At 45.5% G+C, this 18,408-nt stretch overlaps 1 protein-coding gene across 4 annotated transcripts in view; it reads right to left on the bottom strand.

Moving 5' to 3' along the window:
- The window catches only part of LOC130453518 (zinc finger protein 239-like), a 53,247-nt gene extending 44,833 nt beyond the window's left edge, over nt 1–8,414 (bottom strand). Inside the window, exons 1-5 of one of the 4 annotated variants that reach the window (XM_056801137.1) lie at nt 8,065–8,401; nt 7,743–7,902; nt 6,512–6,783; nt 4,461–4,652; nt 3,608–3,660 (exon numbers count right to left, since the gene is read on the bottom strand). In XM_056801137.1, the coding sequence (XP_056657115.1) occupies nt 3,608–3,660; nt 4,461–4,530 (123 nt within the window). In that variant the 5' untranslated portion in view covers nt 4,531–4,652; nt 6,512–6,783; nt 7,743–7,902; nt 8,065–8,401. Of the gene's footprint in view, nt 1–3,607; nt 3,661–4,460; nt 4,653–6,511; nt 6,784–7,742; nt 7,903–8,064 lie in introns of all 4 variants that reach the window. The other 3 variants (XM_056801136.1, XM_056801135.1, XM_056801138.1) reach the window with 3 other exon arrangements.
- Nucleotides 8,415–18,408: the final 9,994 nt, after the last annotated feature.

Below are 18,408 nucleotides of genomic sequence, written 5' to 3'. Positions count from 1 at the left end.
CTTACCCTGTAGTCTAAACTGCCTAAATCCACTGATAACAACCCAGCTCAGTGAAAGAAAAAGGAAGTGTTACATAGAATTCAATCTTCTAACAGCTGTTCAGTGATTCCTTCCTTTTTCTAAGTCCCCCTTGATATTACACCTACTTGTCTTCCTTGGAAAACTGCATCAATTAATTCTTTGGTTAAATTACAGACCCAACACCTGAAAATGTGAGCTTCACAATATTGGGCCAAACAGTAGATGTCCACTAATGAAAAGGAGTCTGAAATGTTTTTAGAAAGAAAACCCAAAGGAAGAGATCGTTTCTTTCTTCAACACCCTGAGCAGCAGAAAAGCAGAATGAGTAAATAACTGCTATCTAGCAGTGGCAATAGAGGAACATAAGAGAGAGCAGGAAGAGGTTTCCTAGCAAAACTACAGATGGAGAAAGGGAGGAATAAGGAAAGCCCTTAGGGCTAAAGGTGAAGAGAAAGAGAGGGGATCATGGGAAGACTCTTGTGGTATCCCATCTACTCCAGGAAAATGTTGGCATACAGGACCACAGGGGAAAAGAGGAAGTGTATACAGAGAAGACGGGGACATACACAGGGCATCTCAATGACCAGAAATTTTCATTTCTATTCCCTCTGCATTCTGCACCTATTCTGCACCAGGCCCTGTGCTAAGATCTGGGGATTCCCAAAGAGGCAAAAAGCAATCCTTGTCCTCAAGGAGCTTATAGTCTAATGGTGGAAGGAGACAATATACATACACATATGGACAAAAAAACAAGCTAGCTAGTAAAAATAGGGAAGAATGAAGGGACTCTGATTAAGAGGGACAAGGGAAGGTTTCCTGAAGAAAGTTTTGAATTGGAACTTATGGGAAGTTCAAAGGAGTCACTGTTCTGAACTGTGGAGGAAAAATACACTATGGTACAATCGAACATAATGGACTTCTCCATTAGTGTCAATGCAATGTTCCTGAACAATCTGCAGGGATCTAGGAGAAAAAACACTATCCACAAGCAGAGGACAAACTGTGGGAGTAAAAACACAAAGGAAAAGCAACTGCTTGACTACAGGGGTTGAGGGGACATGTCTGAGGAGAGACTCTAAATGAACACTCTAATGAACACCCACAACGTGGAAATGGGTTTGAATCAAGAACACGTGATACCCAGTGGAATCGCGCATCGGCTATGGGATAGATGGGAGTGGGGGGGGGGGGAGAAAATGATCTTTGTCTCCAATGAATGATGTTCAGAAATGACAAAATAAAATGTTTATTAAAAAAAACACCAATAAAATTTTTTATTATAAAAGGGGAAATTGGAGGGAATTTTAAAATATTCTAAAAAATAAAATATTATATAAAAGATCTGAAGTCAGGAGAGACCTGGGTTCAAATGTGACCTCAAATACTTCCTAGCTGCATGATCCTGGGCACCTTAACTTAACTTAACCCTGATTGCCTAGCCCTTGTCCCAACTCTTCTCTCATAGAATTGATTCTAAGATGGAAGATATAGATTAAAAAAATTCTTCTGTTTGGGGGCAGTTAGGTGACTGTGAATAGAGAACTACAACTAGAGAAAGGAGGTCCTAGGTTCAAATCTAACCTCAGACACTTCCTACCTATATGACCTTGAGTAAGCCACTTACCCCAAATTGCCTAACTCTAACCCATCTTCTGCCTTACAACAGATGCTTAGTGTGAATTCTAAAATGAAAGGTAGGAGATTTTTTTTAAAAACTCTGCAACTGAAGGAATGGAGGAGGCCACTCTCCCAGGATCCAAGAATATAGATTGGAGATTATGTAAAAAATGACTGGACTCCATTTCCCAGAAGTCTTTGCTCACTTCCCAAAATGCCTTGTAACCTCCCCTGGGCCAAGAGCAAAATGGGGTATTTAACCTGGTTGTAAAGGCTTCTGGGGCCTCTTTTCTACTTCCGCTGCCCGGCAGACGGGTCTCTCATGATGTGAATGAAATTGAATTGGGCCTCTCAGCCTACCTAGCACGTGCCTTTCTTACTTATATTTTCTTAAGTTCTTAATTTTAAATAAACCTCTAAAAATATAATACTCCTTGCAGATAGAAACTAATTTCTACTTGTCCCAGCTTCCCCCCATATTTTAACTCTTACAATTAGCATATATAAAGACTGGAAAGAAGGGCTTTGAACATCAAACAGAATGTTTTCTATATGATCCGGGATGGAACAGGGAGCCCCTGGGGTTTATGGAGTAGAGGAGTACCATAATCAGAACTGTGTTGTGGGAAAATCACCCTAGTAGCTGAATGGAAGAGGCCTTGGAGTATGGAGAGCCTTGTGGGAGACAGAGCCACCAATAGGTTGTATTAATAGTCCAAGAGGGAGGTGATGTGGGCCTCCACCAGGATGATGGCAGTGACATAGGACAGAAGGGAGCGTAGTCAAGGGAGGTTGCAAAGGTGAAACAGATAGGTCTTGGCACCATATTGAATATGTTGGCTAAGGGGAAGTGAGGAGTCACGGGTGGCTCCTAGGTTTTGAGGCCAAGGGACAAGGAGGATACAGTTATAGAGAAGGTGAGGACTTTGTCTAGGTGAGAGAACAATGTCTGCTTTGGCCACATTGAGCTCAAGATGTCTAGCGTTCATCTAGTGGGAAGCCCTGGTTAGGAAATTAGAGATGTAAGACTAGAGGTCAGCACAGAAGTTGGGGCAGAAACTGTAGATCTGAGACTCATCAGCAGACAGATGGTGATTGCATCCCTGGTGGTTGCTGAGATCACCAAGCAAAGGAGTCTAGAGGGTGAAGAGTAGAGGGCCAAAGACAAGGCTGAAGGAATTCCCTTTCCCTAAACCTAACCTTACGGTTATAAGGGGTGATCTAACCCTAGAGGAAGAGTTGGCAAAGGCAGAGAATCAGAGGTAAGTGCTAAAACAGGAGAGAGCCATGTCCTAAAAACCTAGAGAGAAGAGAATATTGAGGAGAAAGTGAGACAAAAGCATCAAAGGCTGCAGACAGGATTGATAGGAGGACTAAGGAGGTGGTCTCTATTGTCTCAGAAAGAGAAGAGCATACAGGGGAGGAGGCACAAATGGGGGGGAAAGCCTGAAAACATGGAGAAAGAAAGGAGGAATAACCTTGAAGTGGAAGCAGGTTCCACTAATGAATGTTCTTATGGGTGAATCACACTGTGGTCAGAGAGATTTAGTGACTGAATTCTACCTGTCTTGAGTAGGGGGAGGTTGCAACATGGGGTAGGAGATAAGGGGAGGTCCAGTGAGTGCCTATGTGTTGCCAGGCAAGCAGAGGGAGAGCAAAGACTCCATAGCTAGGAAGGAAAGAAAGGAGTGAATGGTGGTCCTGGGCACTCACTTGTGATGTGGAGAAAACCAACATGGGAAGCAGCACCTAGGGGAGAACTATTGGGTTCTGAGCTGCCCAAGGGTCAAGGACTCACTGGCAAACCCCAAGAAGAGAGCCAGGAAGTGCTATGGCTCCTGCCTTGGCTGAGGGGACAGAAATGGCCCAGCAGGAGGAAGGGAGCAACTTTCAGGCCCATCTGGTGTCAGAACCAGGGAAGGGCCTTCCTGGCTGATGGGGCTCTGATCTGGGCCTGGAATACACTTACCTGGGCTGGGAGTCTGTCCCTCTCAAAGGCCATTCCCTGGGACTCCAGACTCCCTGTAGAGGCAGCAAAGTAGCCCCAGTGAGTCCATGTGGCGAAGCTCCTCCATCTTTTCTGGGTCTTGCCTCCCCACTTGGGGACCTGCTTCCCTGCCCCCACCTCACCCCACTTCATGGCCCCCTGAATGGAGCTCCAGCCAAAGCTCTTCCAAACAGGCGTCCTTTGGCCCAGGGAATATCTGACTTCACTGCCCTGGGGAGCAGCAGGAGCTGGCCTGGAGTCCCCAGGGAAGTCCTTCCCCTCTTTCCCCCAGAGTAGAAAAGCCCCTTTTCTTCATTGCCTTTGGCCTTACTGGGCAAATCGCTCTTGGTGGGGAAGAAAGCTGCCCTGATCTCCCTCCGAGCTCCAGATCTGGATCAGCCTCAATCCCTCCTTGGACCTGGCCCTGGGCTCTGTACCCTGAGCTGGGGAGGGAGAAGGGACACAGAGGGGCAGAAGATTTCTCTTCCCTGCCCAGGACCAAGGCCACCCTAGGGATCTCCAGGGAGTGAGAGGCCATAGGAGTTACCAAGGGCCAGGCCTGCCCTCAGGGGGGAACTTGCTACCTACAGAGGGATGGAGGGGGGCAGCCCCAGGGAGGTGCAACTTGGGAAGAGAAGAGGGTCTGAAGGGACACATGAGTCCCTCTCTCCCCCTCCTACTCCTCTTCTGACCCTCTCCCTTCTCCCATCCTCCCAGACCCTCAAAAGGCAGCAGGGTCTTGGGATCCCACATGGGATGAGCCTAGGCAGAGCCTCCAGGGCTCCTGAGGCAGAGCCCTCCGCCCTCCTGGAAAACCCCTCCACAATGAACCCACCTGTTCTTGCTTTGGTAACTTCTTTCCCTCCTTCGGGGTTTTCTGGGCAGAGACTGGAGTTCTTTGCCATTTCCTTGGGCCATCTGAGTTAATCCTGTGCCTGACTCTCCCAGAGGTCAAACCAAGAACTGGGAGCACCCTGAGGGGAGCAGGATCTGGTCTTGTCTCCTTCCCAGAATGAGGAGGCCTGAACTGGAAGGACAATTGAGGCTGAAGAAGCAGAGATCTCCTCCCAGCCAGCCCAGCTCCTCCTACACACAGAGACTGAAGGAACTCTGCCCTGGCCTTGCCTTCTTCCCCAAGATGGAGCCCAAGAAGACATTTAACCCAGAAGCAACTCTTTGGTCACCTGAGCTCCTGCTGTTGTATCTCCATCACTCCTACCCACCCCAGCCCAGGAGCTTCAGGGAATTCACTCAGATGTTGTCCCCCTCACCATGTCCTAAAGCTCTGCAGCCCCCCAGTGTCTGGAGATCAGTGCAAAGTCCTAGCAATTCTCTCCCAGGGCTGGGGTCTTTGCTAAGACTGGAGTGGCCTCCAGGGGGGGCTTATGTGCAGAGTTCTCCATTACCCCATCATTTGCCCCGAGTATTAGAACTCCCATCATCATTCTCTGAGTTTGTAGGGTCACACCTCCAACCCATTTTACAGATGAGGAGCTGCAGCAGGACAGGTTAAGTGACTTGCCCAGGGTCACACAGCTAGGAAATGCCTGAAGCTGAAATGGGGGGATGGAGGGGCACTGAGATTTGGGTCTTGTCCAAAGAATCAATGACTCAGGCAATGAGACAGCCCTGGAGATGGCAAGGCCTGGCCAGAGAGGCCTTGGAGTTTTCGGGAAAGCTTTCTATCCTGATCACTGACTTGTTTGGTGCTGGTAGCCCTGTCATTCCCAAGGCACTGAGGTCATTACCCATGATCCTCTCTGTTTGTCCAGGGAAGGGGGGCAAGCACATCACAATGTAAAAGGGGGCTAATGATAGGTTCACCCCCCGGGGCATACTGGGCATACTCTAGGGAAGGCAGCCATGGGGGAAATGGAGCAGGCCTGGACCTCATCTCGAGTGCCCAGGGAACTCACTGAAAGGCCCTGGGTTCTGTCTGAAGACTGCTGGGAGGAGTTTTTCACAGCTGTGACTCTGAGTGTCCCATCTGTCTCCTATGAAAGGAGGCCTCCAATAACCCACAGTGACCTTCCCTGTGTCCTATGGGCTGTGTATGGCTACTTGGCAGGGCCAAGGCGGTGGCCTGTATGTGGCCAAGAGGTCAATTTGGGCCCAATTTAGGAAAATACTAAAGTCGACCAAAGTCAAACTCCTGCTCTGGGGGAGGAGGGAGGGGCTGCAGGACGACTCAACTACCTGCTGGAGGAGCCCTTCTGCTCCTTCCTGGAGGCCCACTTGGGCTGTAGGAGTGTCACGGAGGTCCCTCCCAGTGCTCCAGGAGGAGCTCCTCCAGCCAGGAAGCCAGCAGCAAGTGGCCCAGGCCAGGCTCAGGGGACAAAGACAAAACGGGGTGCTGCCAAGAAGAGAAGTGGCTTGTCCTGTGTCCTCGAATACAGCCTAGACCCACGAAAAGCACAGCCTTTCTGGCCACTTTGTATACCCAAAATGAGTGACTTAGGATCAGTACTAAGAATCTGAGGCAGAAGTGGGCAAAGGGCCAGGCACATGGTGTGAAGAGATTTCAGAGGAAGTGTCTGAGGCCAGATTGGAACCCAGGTCTTGCCCACTCCGGGTCTGGCACTCTCCCCTGTGCACCCAGGCAGCACAGCTGGAGTTCCCTTGGCCAGAGGATAGTCCTCCCTGTAAGAAGGCACTCCTCCTCCCCTGAGCCCCACATCCCTGCCTGCAGGGCCTTCCTGGCACTCTGTTGGCCTCCAGGGCTCTCTTCCCCCTTCCTGCCAGCCTCCATCCAGCCCTTGAGGTGACTATCCTCCCTTCCAGTCTGCCCTGTCAGAGGGTGGGGGACCCCCATCAAATCACCCATGATGTTCATTGGCACCCCCAGCCCTAATGACCCCATCCCCCGCCTCCCTGGGCTTTATCTACCTTGGGGGAGGGGGGGAGTCCAAAAACAGCTCCTCCAGCTGATAAGGATGATGACAGAAAACAGCACTCCTTACATTAGTTTAGAGAGAAGTAGAGAAGCTGGCTTGAGAAAGAATTGGAGTTTCAGACAGAGCTGAGACTGTCAGCTTCGAGGCTGGCCGGTTTGCTGTGACAGTTACGCTCTCCGGGTGTGGCAGTTGGTGTCTGGCAGTTGGCAGTCACTCAGACTCAGACTCTCTCCTGTCTGAGGTAGAAGGAAAGGAGGGAAACACCTGAAGGAATTAAGTGTTTTCTTTTTCCAACTTTCAGGCCGAGCCTCCCTCCTCCTCAATCCCCTAAGATGCTCCTTGGCAGACCCAGCCCTAATGACCCCACCACCACCCCTCATCCTCTGCCCTGGGACACACCAGCCTCCTGAGAGGTCGATGAAGAGCACCTCCAGCTCTTGGCCAGGAGCACCTTCTCTGGCTCTCCTTCCCCAGCTCAGACCACTGCTCTCCCTGGCTTCCCTACAGTCCAAAGGACAATCTCTCCTCCTCCAGGAAGCCCTCCTGCCTCTGCTCAGTATTGCACATTTAGTCCCAATAGGGCAGACTTGAGGTGACTGAAGCAGAGGCTGCCCAGGGGGCAACAAGGGACGTGCACGGGGTGGAGGAATTGCAATCTGAGGTCCCCACCCAAGACTGGGGTGCAGGAGTGATCCCCCTGCCAGGACAGGAGGGGAGGCAACAGGGAGGTGGGGCGAAGATGTGAGGAGGCCAGAGGAGCCAGGGGCAGGGAGGTTCCAGAGGGCACAAGGGCTGCTCCAACAGGGGCAGGGTCTGACCAGGGCAGACCTGAGACTCAGACAGCATCTTGCCTGGGATTCTGCTACCCCGCATGGGGCCCGGGAAGGGGGGGGGGGCACTCTGAAGGAGAGGGAGGATGGGGGGCAGGGGAGCAAGAGCTGGGTGATTGGCCCTGAGCCAGGGAGGCAGGACTCCTGGGTCCTTACAGGGGGCGGTAAAATGGCACCCTGTTCTCATCCCATGGCCACCCCTCCGGGTAGGACATTTTAGCAGGAAAGAAGATCCCAAAGGGGAAGCGAGAAACCGCAGTCGACCCCCATCTGAGAATAGAGCAGCCTAAAGGATGGGAAATTCACAGGCAGGCAAGGCCTGTCAGGCTCTGCTCCTGCCCCACCTCCTTTCCGGACCCCAGCCAGCCCCGCCCACCTCCAGAGCCACAGAACCTGGGGGAGGGGCTCCCGACTTTGGGCTGATCTGCGGTCTCCAGGAATTAGCCTCAAGGAGGCACAGAGAGTTGGTCTGCCCCAAAGAGACTGGCAAAAAGAAGAATTCGGACTCGGGCCCACCCGGGGGTCCACGCTGCCTGGGGCTCCCGGCTCTAACCTGTGGGGAAGAGAATAATGTCCTCTGCTGTCTCTCCCGGCCCCCGCAGGAGTCAGGATCCTCTCCATCCGGCTCCTCCCACTCTGGGCCTCTTTTTGGTCCTCGTGTGATCGCCGCCCCCTTTCCCGCTGTCCCCCCTCCACCAGTTCACAAAGTACTTACCCGTTCATTCCGTGGGGTGCGCGGGGGGATACAGAAACAAGGCGGGAAAGTCTTTGGAAGCCCAGGAGGTGGGGACGACTGGGCACAATCGTGACTTCCGGCTTCCTGCTTCCCAGAGGCCTCTGCGCTGCCCGTGGTTCCGGGGCTGGATGGGGGAGACACAAAAATACTCTCTTCTCCTCCTCCGCACTCTTGCAGAAAAGGAGGGGGAAGAGGATCCCGAGGATTAGGGTTAGTCTCCTTAGCCAAGGCAGAGGAGTGAGACTTATTGGGGGTCTGCAGGAGAAAAGAGCCACAGGAAGAAGGAAGGAGAAGGCCCCGCCCCTCTTCAGCTGCTGGCTCTAGCCACGCCCTTTCGCTCACGATCTTTGGACACGCCCCTGTCCTCAGACATTTACCCAACCAGGTTACCACAGCAACCAGGGCCAGGCAAAGCACCTTCCTAGACACGTGGGTTCCGGCGGCTCCCACACTGGCTCTGAATAACGAAGGGAATCCCAGGGGCCAGGGCCTGTCAGGAGCCCTTGAGGACACCCCGAGGTTTTAGACACCTGTTGGGGGAAGAGCAATGTGCGGGCCTCACTGGGCCTCTGCTGGTCACACTGCCCAGGCGGGTGGGGTGAGTATGCACAGTAGCTCTCCCTAAGGAGCCCCAGCAGGAAAATCTTTGGAAGGGGAGGAGGGGGGAGGAGCACTGGGCAGGATCTGGACTTCCTGTTTCCCAGAGGCCTTTGCGCTGCCCTCTGTTCCCTGAACCTCTGGGTGACCTTCTCCCTGTTCTATCCTCCCGCATCTCTCTTCTGTGCCTCCAGTCTGAGCCACGTCACACAGTGGAGCTCTTTGTGGCCACATTGGAACTGAGGCCTCCCTGCCTCTCTGCCCAGGTCCCTGCCAGCTCCCCTGCTCCCCTTCCAGCTGCCTCCTGTTTCCACAAAAGGGAAAATTATGGACAGAGTCCAGCCCTCTTTGAAGAAAATGCCAAGAACCAAATGTTCTGGTCCAGACTGGTTCCCCGACCTTCAACCCCTTCTCCCCACACTAAATGCTGGGGAGACTCTCCTCCAGGAGGCCCTGGGATCCTCCTGTAGGCCCTGCTTGCACCCCTCTGTCATTGTCAGGGTGAATGTGAAGTAGCCCCAAAAAGACCAAAGATGGAAAAATGAAAAAGAGATAAGCCCCTGTCCCTATTTTTAGAGAACAGACCTGGCTGTTTAATCAGATAAACTGGTTTCTGCTTAGCTTGGGGAGGGGGGCAGGAGACAAAAGAGGAATTTCAGGAATATCAAAGGGTCAGCAAACTAACTTTTGACTAAGTAAGGATAAACACTCCTTGGATAACAGCCCCAGGATGGGCTTCTTGTCTCCAACCTGGCATTCCTGTGTTGTCAGATAAGAACCTGGATAACTCTGTACCTATATAAGTTATCCTGTAATGTCAGTCTAATACAGTTTTCCATTAGGGAATTCTGCCCCAGCTGGTAGATTCTTTATTTCTCTCTTTTAGTAATAAATTACGGTTCCAATAATCGAAATTCTATGTGTTTGAACTCATTTGTGAAGTGTCCCACTTCAAATGGACTGGCTGAGAGACTGCATTGGGCCAAGGAGGATTGTAGAGTTCCCCAGGAGCAAAGGCAGAGACTCCCAGAGAGAACAGTCCAGGAGTCTCAGAGAGGTGTCTGGTAAGGAGGAGTAGGCAGGATGGCAGGACAAAAGCTGATCCCTCCAGGTCCCTGTGTCTGGGGCTTCAGCCTGACCCAGAACACTGACCCTCAGACACACTTTGGGAGTTTATGCCAAAATGGAATCTGGGACTGCAAGGCCTCCTTCCTTTGCATTTTTTTTTATTATTTCCCTGGATATCCTTGATCTTTTTTTCTTCCAAATGAACTTTGTTATGGTTTTTTCTAATTCAGTAAAAGGTAGTTCAATGGTATGGCACTAAATAAGTGAATAAGTTTGGGTAGGATTGTCATTTTTATTATGTTAACTCCTCTTACCCATGAGCAGTTATTGTTTTTCCAATTGTTTAGAACTAGTTTTAATTGTGTGGAAAGTGTTTTGTAGTTGTGGTCATAGAATGCCTGTGTTTGTCTTGGCAGATAGATTCCTAAGTATTTTATATTGTCTAGCATGGTTTTAAATGGAATTTCTCTTTTCTTAAACTTATTTGTGGCTGAACTCTGAAATATATTAATTAGGTGATTGCCAGGGATTTAATTTCTAAAGTAAATGGAATTTATGGTACTTTATTTACAATAGAAGGAAGATATTAAGGAATGAGAGAGAGAGAAACACTCTGGCTTCTTCTGATATCAGTTACAATTTCTAATCCCCAGCCAGAAGAAGAGAGTCTCAAGAAGATGGGCATTTCCTGGAGGATTTATGCCTCCAGAGAGGTGGGATCACTAATTCAGCTTTTCACTCACCAACAGTGACAGTCTAAAAGAAGTCTGGGTGTCTGCCTTCCAGTTGCTCCTCCAAGTCAGTGCCTGAATGAGTGCCCCTTCAAATCTTTTGGTCCTCTTTTTAATGAACTTTTTCTCTTGTGCTACCTCCCCTAGTTTTTTCAGGTCTACCAATCACAGCAGAAGGCTTTTCTCCAGGATTGCCCATTCTTTAGTTCTCACCTTCTTTGGTTAGATTTTCTCCAGGACTGCCCACTCTTTATTTCTCACCTTCTCTGGTTAGATTATAACTTTTGGGGTTACTTAACACCTCTTTTGTTAAGTTCACCTTTTGTGGTTACTTAACACCTTTTTGTGATTAATTCACCTTTTGTAGCTAATTAACACCTTTTTGTAGTTAAATCTCAAAATGGATTGTAGCTTACAATTCTAGTTTCATTATAAAGGAAGAGCTAAGTACCTTCACTGTTACAATCAGGAGATTACAATTTTATCTTCACAATAAAGAAAGAGCTAAGTATCTTCATTGTTACAATCAGGAGATAGCTAAATCCAGTCTTCACACTTTCTAATTCTTGCTGCTAAGATGTGTTGGAAATATATAGAAATGCTGATGACTTATGTGGGTTTACTTTGTATCCTGCAACTTTGCTAAAGTTGTTGATTACTTCCACTAGCTTTTTGGTTGATTCTCTAGGATTCTTTAAGTAGACCATCATATCATCCCCAAAGAATCTTAGCTCGGTATCTTCATTGCCAATTTTAATACCATCAATTTCTTTTTCTTCTGTAATTGCTACAGCTAGTGTTTCTAGCACAATGTTAAATAATAGAGGTGGAAATGGGCATCCTTGTTTCACTCCTGATCTTATTGGGAAGGCTTCTAATTTACCCATTACAGATGATGTTTGCTGATGGTTTTAGATATATATTGTTTATTATTTTTAGGAAAGGCCCTTCTAATCCTATACTTTCTAGTGTTTTCAATAGGAATGGGTGTTGTATTTTGTCAAAGGCTTTTTCTGCATCTATTGAGATAATCTAAGAATTTTAAATTAGTTCTTTTCCTAGTTTTTCAAGTTGTATAACCAATTGATTGATCTCTTTCTCTTTTCTGTTGCTATAGACACTCAGGGATATAAATTTTCCCCTGAGCATTGCTTTGACTATATCCCATAAATTCTGATATGTTGTCTCCTCATTGTCATTCTCTTCAATGTAATAAGTAATTGTTTCTCTGATGTGTTCTTTAACCCACCAGTTTTGGAGAATTACATTATTTAGTTTCCAATTAATTTTAGTTGACCTCTTTGTGAACCTTTGCTAATTATATCTTTTATCACATTATGATCTGAAAAGTTGCATTTATTATTTCTTCTTTTCTGCATTTGTCTATGATATTTTTATGCCCTAGTACATGGTTAATCTTTGTATACATACCATGTACTGCTGAAAAGAAGGTCTATTTCTTTTAATCCATATTTACTTTTCTCCAGATATCTATTAACTCTAATTCTTCTTTTTTATTTTTTCCCTTTTTTACTTAGAATATTTTTCCATGTTTCTATAATTCATGATTCCTCCCCTACTGTTCCTTTCCCCTCCTGAAGGCGACAAGTAGTTCCACTGGGTTATACATGTATCATTGTTCAAAACCTATTTCCATGTTATTCATATTTGCAGTAGAGCAATCCTTGAATAACATCAAAACCCCAATCACATTCCTTTCTCACTACATGATTGATCACATATGTTTATTAACACAGTTACATTTCCACAAATCTTTCTCTAGATGTGGATAGCATTCTTTCTCATAAGTCCCTTGGGATTGTCCTGTATCATTGCATTGCTGCTAGTAGCAAAGCATATTAGATTGTGCTACAATGTATCAGTCTCTGTGTACACTGGTCTCCTAGTTCTGATCCTTTCACTGCATCAATTCCTGGAGGTCTTTCTCCCTTTCAGCACAATAATATTCCATCAGCATCAGATACCACAATTTTTCCAGTCATTCCCTAATTGATGGATACCCCCTCATTTCCAAAATTTATGCCTCTACAAAGAGAAGGGCTATAAATACTTTTGTACAAGTATTTTTCCTTATTATCTCTTTGGGATACAAATTTTTTGGGGTTACAATATTTTTAATTATTACAGATGGCAGCTATAGTTGGGGATTTTTTTAGAACTTTAATTTTCTTCTGAAAAGTTTTGAGTTAGTCCTTAGTTAAGCTTAAAGATAGAAGCTCCTGCCTGCCTGCATAGACAGAAACTTACTGAGAAAGAGAAACAGAATCATCTAAACTCCTCTTCAGATGGACTGGTGAGAAAAACTCCCTCCCCTGAGATTCCCCACCCCATTCTCTTACATTAGAATCCCCAACCCCTGACTCAGCTGGCTGGTACTGCTGCTTTGCTCAGCCAGGCTCTGCACTGAGCATGGAGACACCCCCTTAAGTTAATCCTAGGGTATACTTTAGGGGCTCCCTGTAGCAGTAGAGAAGGGAAAGGAGGCTTTTTGCCCAAAGCAGAACCAGGGACCCAGGCAGGGGATAGGCTGCTTTATATGAAAAGGGCAGGATACTGTGGGCGTGAAAGGCAGACTCCTGTTTCTTCCCAGCATCTGCACTCTCTCCATGTGTCCACCACCCCACCTGAATTCTTTTGGATGAGAGTGGGGTGGTAAAGGAAGGGACCCCCTCACAGAACTTGCAGACTTGGGGAACAATGCACAGGAGTGGCCCTGTAGGAATTGGTGTTAGACTCCCCCCCCCCAACCCAATCCGACCTGACCTGTTTTAAACCAAAGGGCACTAGGAACCAAGAGATCTTTACCATCCCAGTGTCTGCCTGACTTTCTCCACATGCCACTGCATCAGTGACCAGCTCAGAGTCACTCATTAAATTAATTCTGAGGCTGTGGACTAGGGAGAGGGGCTCCCTGCCCCCCAAAATTGAAAACATGTGGTTGTTCCAGGGGAAGGGATTTAATTACATTTTTCTTTCCCATCTCCCTATCCCCCTCTCAAACAGTCCGTAAACCTGGGCTAAGAAGAAGTGCTTTTTTTCTGGAATTTGTTTCTTCAAACTGCATTTTTTCTCTGTCCCTCCTCCACCCTCAAACTTTGCTTATAGCTTCTTTAGCATATCTAAAGTCACATTTTCCTTGGGAATGCTTGCCTTCATTAGCATTTTAAGATCCACTCAAAGCTTTCCTGGAAGACTTCCTGCCTTTATCATATTAAAAAGAATTTTTTTTTTTGCTTTCTCCTTATCTGACTGCTTGCTTAGCTAGGTCTACCCATAGGTGCCTTCCACTCTACATGGATTTATAGTGCCACCTACTGATTGAAACTGCAGGAAACTTAAAGAATCCCTATGCTATTGCTACTAGTGATCTAAAATAATGCTATTAAATTGAACACATTTAAATAAAAGGATTATTAAAAGGAAAAATTAATAATATTGAATTTAAATTAGAACCAAATTTCTAAATTTGAAGAAAGCCAACATTAAATCAAGTTAATTATGTGCAATATTAAGGAATAATTTTAGAACACAACAGTATTAATAATACTATCAATAATAATAATTGTTAATTTTCAATAACTATTATTAGTCATTATTATTAATTACTAATGGTTATTATTGATACTTGTTGCTTATGGTTAGTGGTTGTTAATAATAACAATAACTGTAATGAATGCATATTATTAATTGTTCATAATTATAATACATGCATATTATTAATTACTAATAATAGCCTCAATAATTTTAATAAATGTACATTGTTATTAATTAATAAAAATTTTTACACTAAATACACATTCATTATTGATACTATTGCTGTACAACAATAACTCTTTCCTTACATTAGCTTTTTGTTTTAAACCTCTTATTGCCTTTTGGGGTGTATGGGGTATTTTGGTGTATTTTGGGGTGTATGGGGTGCTCAGGGAGGAGTATTATCTCTGGTATGGAGGGCTTGTCGTGCCCTCCTAGGGCAGCTCTCCAGCCTTTGACCCTCACCTGATACGCAGCTCTCACTTGTGGCTCCTAGTAGCTGCTAGCATGCAGCAGCGGTCACACCCCGGGCAATGGCTTCAACAGGCCGGCCAAACCTTGTGAGGGTAGCCATCAGGTCATCGACCCCTGGTGGACCAGGGCCTTGCTCACCCAGCATGGGAAGACTGCTTCGGTGGAACAGACAGAAGAAACCAACAAGAAGGTTCAATGGCTGAGAGGGCGACGCAGCAAAGCACTGTGGAGTGCTCAGGGTGTGTTGGAGCACAAAAGACAACAGAGCAATCCAATGCAGCTGAGGAAGTCTCCAGGTGTAACGATTTTTCGTGCCACTGGACCCAGGCTTCCAATGCCAAGAGAGTGGGACTGTCTCTGTGCATCGACTTTTCCACTTAAATCTCCTTCACGCACAAGTGTTTTTGTGCACACTCATCTACATCACAGATGAAAGAACACAAAGACAATCGTCATCCTCTGTTACCGAGAGACTACTACTCTTATTGCCTTCCACAATAACATTGAAGAACTTTGTGTCTCCATTTTTTTATGTTTAAGGAACTTTTCATTGTTTAAGCTGACCATTTAGCAATATTCAAACTAGCTTAATAGGACATACAGACTAGATAATATGGGAAATACTGCAACACATCAAAGGAAATCAGGAAATATTCCTCCTGATTCATTCAGCCTTGTATAAACTTTTAAATTCTTGGAGTGATCCAAATTTGCCCAAGGAGAATTAGATGACAAAGAAAGAAGCTAGAAAGCTTTGTAATGCTTTTACCTGTCCAAAATATGGCTGGTTTGACTTCAAGATCTTAAAAGATTTAAAGTTAGCTATTAAAAAGAGAGTCCAAAGATGATAAATACTGGTACTTATGGGCATATCACATTGATAAATCAACCATCCCTTCTAGTAAGGAAACTTTGGAACCAAACCATTCTAGTTTAACTCCATCAGTGAAATCTAGCAAGAAACATGCTCTGTAATCCCACCTGACATGTGAGGAGGTTTCTCCTCATAGTGACCAAACCAGGACTTGAACCCCTCAGCTCCTCTCCCTGTCAGACCTCATTCATCCCCAACTCCTCCCATCTCCTTTGTTCCCAATCTACTGTAAAAATGGAGATTTGAACCCCAGACTTCAATTCCCAGAAGTCCTTGGTAGCTCCCAGAATTCACTATAATCACACCTGAATTCCCACCTGAGCAGAGAACATATTTGTATTTAAGCTTACTCTCCACCTACTTCAGGTCTCTTGGCTTCCGCTTCTAGGGACATGCGTCTCCTAAGAAATAGTAAGTGAAATTGAATGGGCCTTTCAGCCTTCCTAGGCACGTACTTTATTTTGTATTTTCTTTATTTCTTAATCTTTAATAAACTTTATAAAAATATAATACTGTTAGCAGAGAAACTAATTTTAATCTTAACACTACCTCTACCCTACTGTGCCCAACCATCTCCCCTATCCCCACCCATATCATCCATACTTCAAACCTTTTCTGTACCCTCCTTCATACACAACTTACTACAACCCCTCTAGACCTCACCCATCCTATTCCTCTCAACCCAGTAGTGGGTCCCACCCCCCCTCCTCTCTACCCCAAACCCAGCCCCACCCCCATTACCGCCCCCGATCCTTTTACTCTACCTCCCCACCTGCTGACCAGCTATATTCCACCACCCTACCTCCTTCTCCTACCAGCCTCACTCCAACCCACTCCATTGAACTCCAGAACACAGGCCAAGCAGCAATTGCCAAAGATGATTCAAATAAAGGTCTTTTCCCTTGAAGACTTGTCCCTACATATAACAGACATGGAGATTTAGTAAACATTAGACATCATACACTTTTTTCTCCAAAGGACATTGAGAGATTAAAGGAAAAAAACATCTTCATATGAATCTGAGCCTGTGGTGGTGATAAATAAGTTTAAAAGCATTTTTGAACATATAATCCCACATGGCTTGATGTAGAAGATTTTCTCCAGACCTTGATAACAGAAAGGGGAAGGTATAAGATTCTCTTGTTAATCAGGAAGAAGAGGGAACAGCTCATTGATCAACTGAAGATCCCAAATGGGACTCAAATTCAGAGCAAAATTACTTACAACTATGCCAGGATAGAAATGCATTGATAAAAGCTATGAGTGAGTGATCTGATAGGCCTGGTACATGGACTAAATTTGAAAATCTTTAGCAAGAAGATAGTGAAAATTCTGCCCAATTTTTGGATAGACTTATCAAGCTGGGAGGAAGATATATATTGAACTTGACCTGGATAGAGAACAGGACCTTAAACAAATCAGAATGCAATTTGTGAAAAACAGTTGTAAGATAATTAGGAATTATTTTATGACCAGCTATTGTAAGATTTAAAAGAGTGGGAGCCATAAATTGTAAGAGTTAAAATGGTTGAAGACTTAAATTGTAGTAGATATAAGAGTGGAAGATATAAATTGCGGTAGATATAAAGAGTGGATGAGTAAGTTGTGACCACAGGAAATATGTTTTCACTACAGTGTTTTGTTTTTAAATCAAATATAAGGTGGTCGCCAGGGAAATATTCCCAATTATTCAAATATACCCAAGTCAGCTGGGTTTTATAGAGATTTTTAATTAATACAATGAGGAATTAAAGAAAAGGAGAGAAAGAGAGAAAAAGGGGAATAATGAGAAAAGGATAAGCCGGCCCTGGCCAGTCCTGGCCAACCCAGGCCTAAGCCCTAAGAGAAAAGATCAGTCAGTCCTTAATCACTCACCACAAGATCTGTCCAAGCAAGGATTCTAGTGACACCAGGCCAGCTCCATCTCAGCTAACTTCACCAGCTCAATCCTCAATCTGAATGTATCTGAGCTCCTATTTAAAGGGCATTTTCTCCTATGTCACCTCCCCTAAGTCCTTATATCTACCAATCACAGTAGACATTTTTCAAAGGACAGACCATTCTTAGTTCACACCTGAGTAGACTAATCTTTTGAGTAATTCACACCTGAGTAGACCAGGATCTCTGAGTAAGTTTTTTCCTCTTTGCTCCTTGTAAGTTCACAAGTTGCCTGACCTTTATAGGTACTTAGCACCCCTTTGTATTAGTTCTAAAAATAGGCATGGCTTAAGAACTTTTTTGTCTTACTATAAGTATGGGTTTAAGTACTTTTCATTGTTCAGCAAAGAGTTTACAACTTTATCTTCCCCTAGGGCATGCTTAATTATGGTGAAGTAGAGTTCTCACATTCCTGATCAAGTACCTTCACTGCCCAAATGGGGAATGGTCTTAACCTAGCTTTATGAAGTAGGGTCTGGGAAATTTTTAAGGTTCACACTATCTAAACTGGGCTACTATGGACCTTGAAGAATTAAAAGGAGTGGCAGATTATGCTTTTGAGGAACATAAGGAAAAGGAGAACACTGATTTAGTGGAAGCATTAAGGAAGGAAATAGAGCAATTGACTTCTAAATAAGGTGAGAAGGATAAGGAGAATGCTACTTTAGTAGAGACATTGAGGAAGGAAATGAAAGAATTGACTGAAACAGTTGTAAAGGTCTAAAGCAAGGAGAGATCATAGCTCCCTTACAAGGATCCACAAAACAATCACTAACATGTAATTTTTGTGGAAAATTTGGTCATGTAATTATGAATTATAAGAGAAATGAGGAGAATTGGAATAGAAGTTTCAGGAATAGTAATACTGATAGGAGGAATTGTTATTCCAATGAGGAAAATCAAATCTCGCACCCAAACATCTGTACTCAATGTGGGAACTCCCCTCAGTATGGGAGACCCCAGAGGTGAGGACAAAGAAATTGTGATGAATGATGGTACTTGGGAGGAGAAAGAACCTCAAAGAGTCTGGAGGTGAATTTTTAAGCTTCTTCAGACCAAATTGCCTTATTGATATTAACTGTTGCA

This window comes from Monodelphis domestica, chromosome 6 (assembly GCF_027887165.1).
Source record: "Monodelphis domestica isolate mMonDom1 chromosome 6, mMonDom1.pri, whole genome shotgun sequence".
Classification (NCBI taxonomy): domain Eukaryota; kingdom Metazoa; phylum Chordata; class Mammalia; order Didelphimorphia; family Didelphidae; genus Monodelphis; species Monodelphis domestica.
This window is presented reverse-complemented; position numbering and strand designations above follow the sequence as displayed.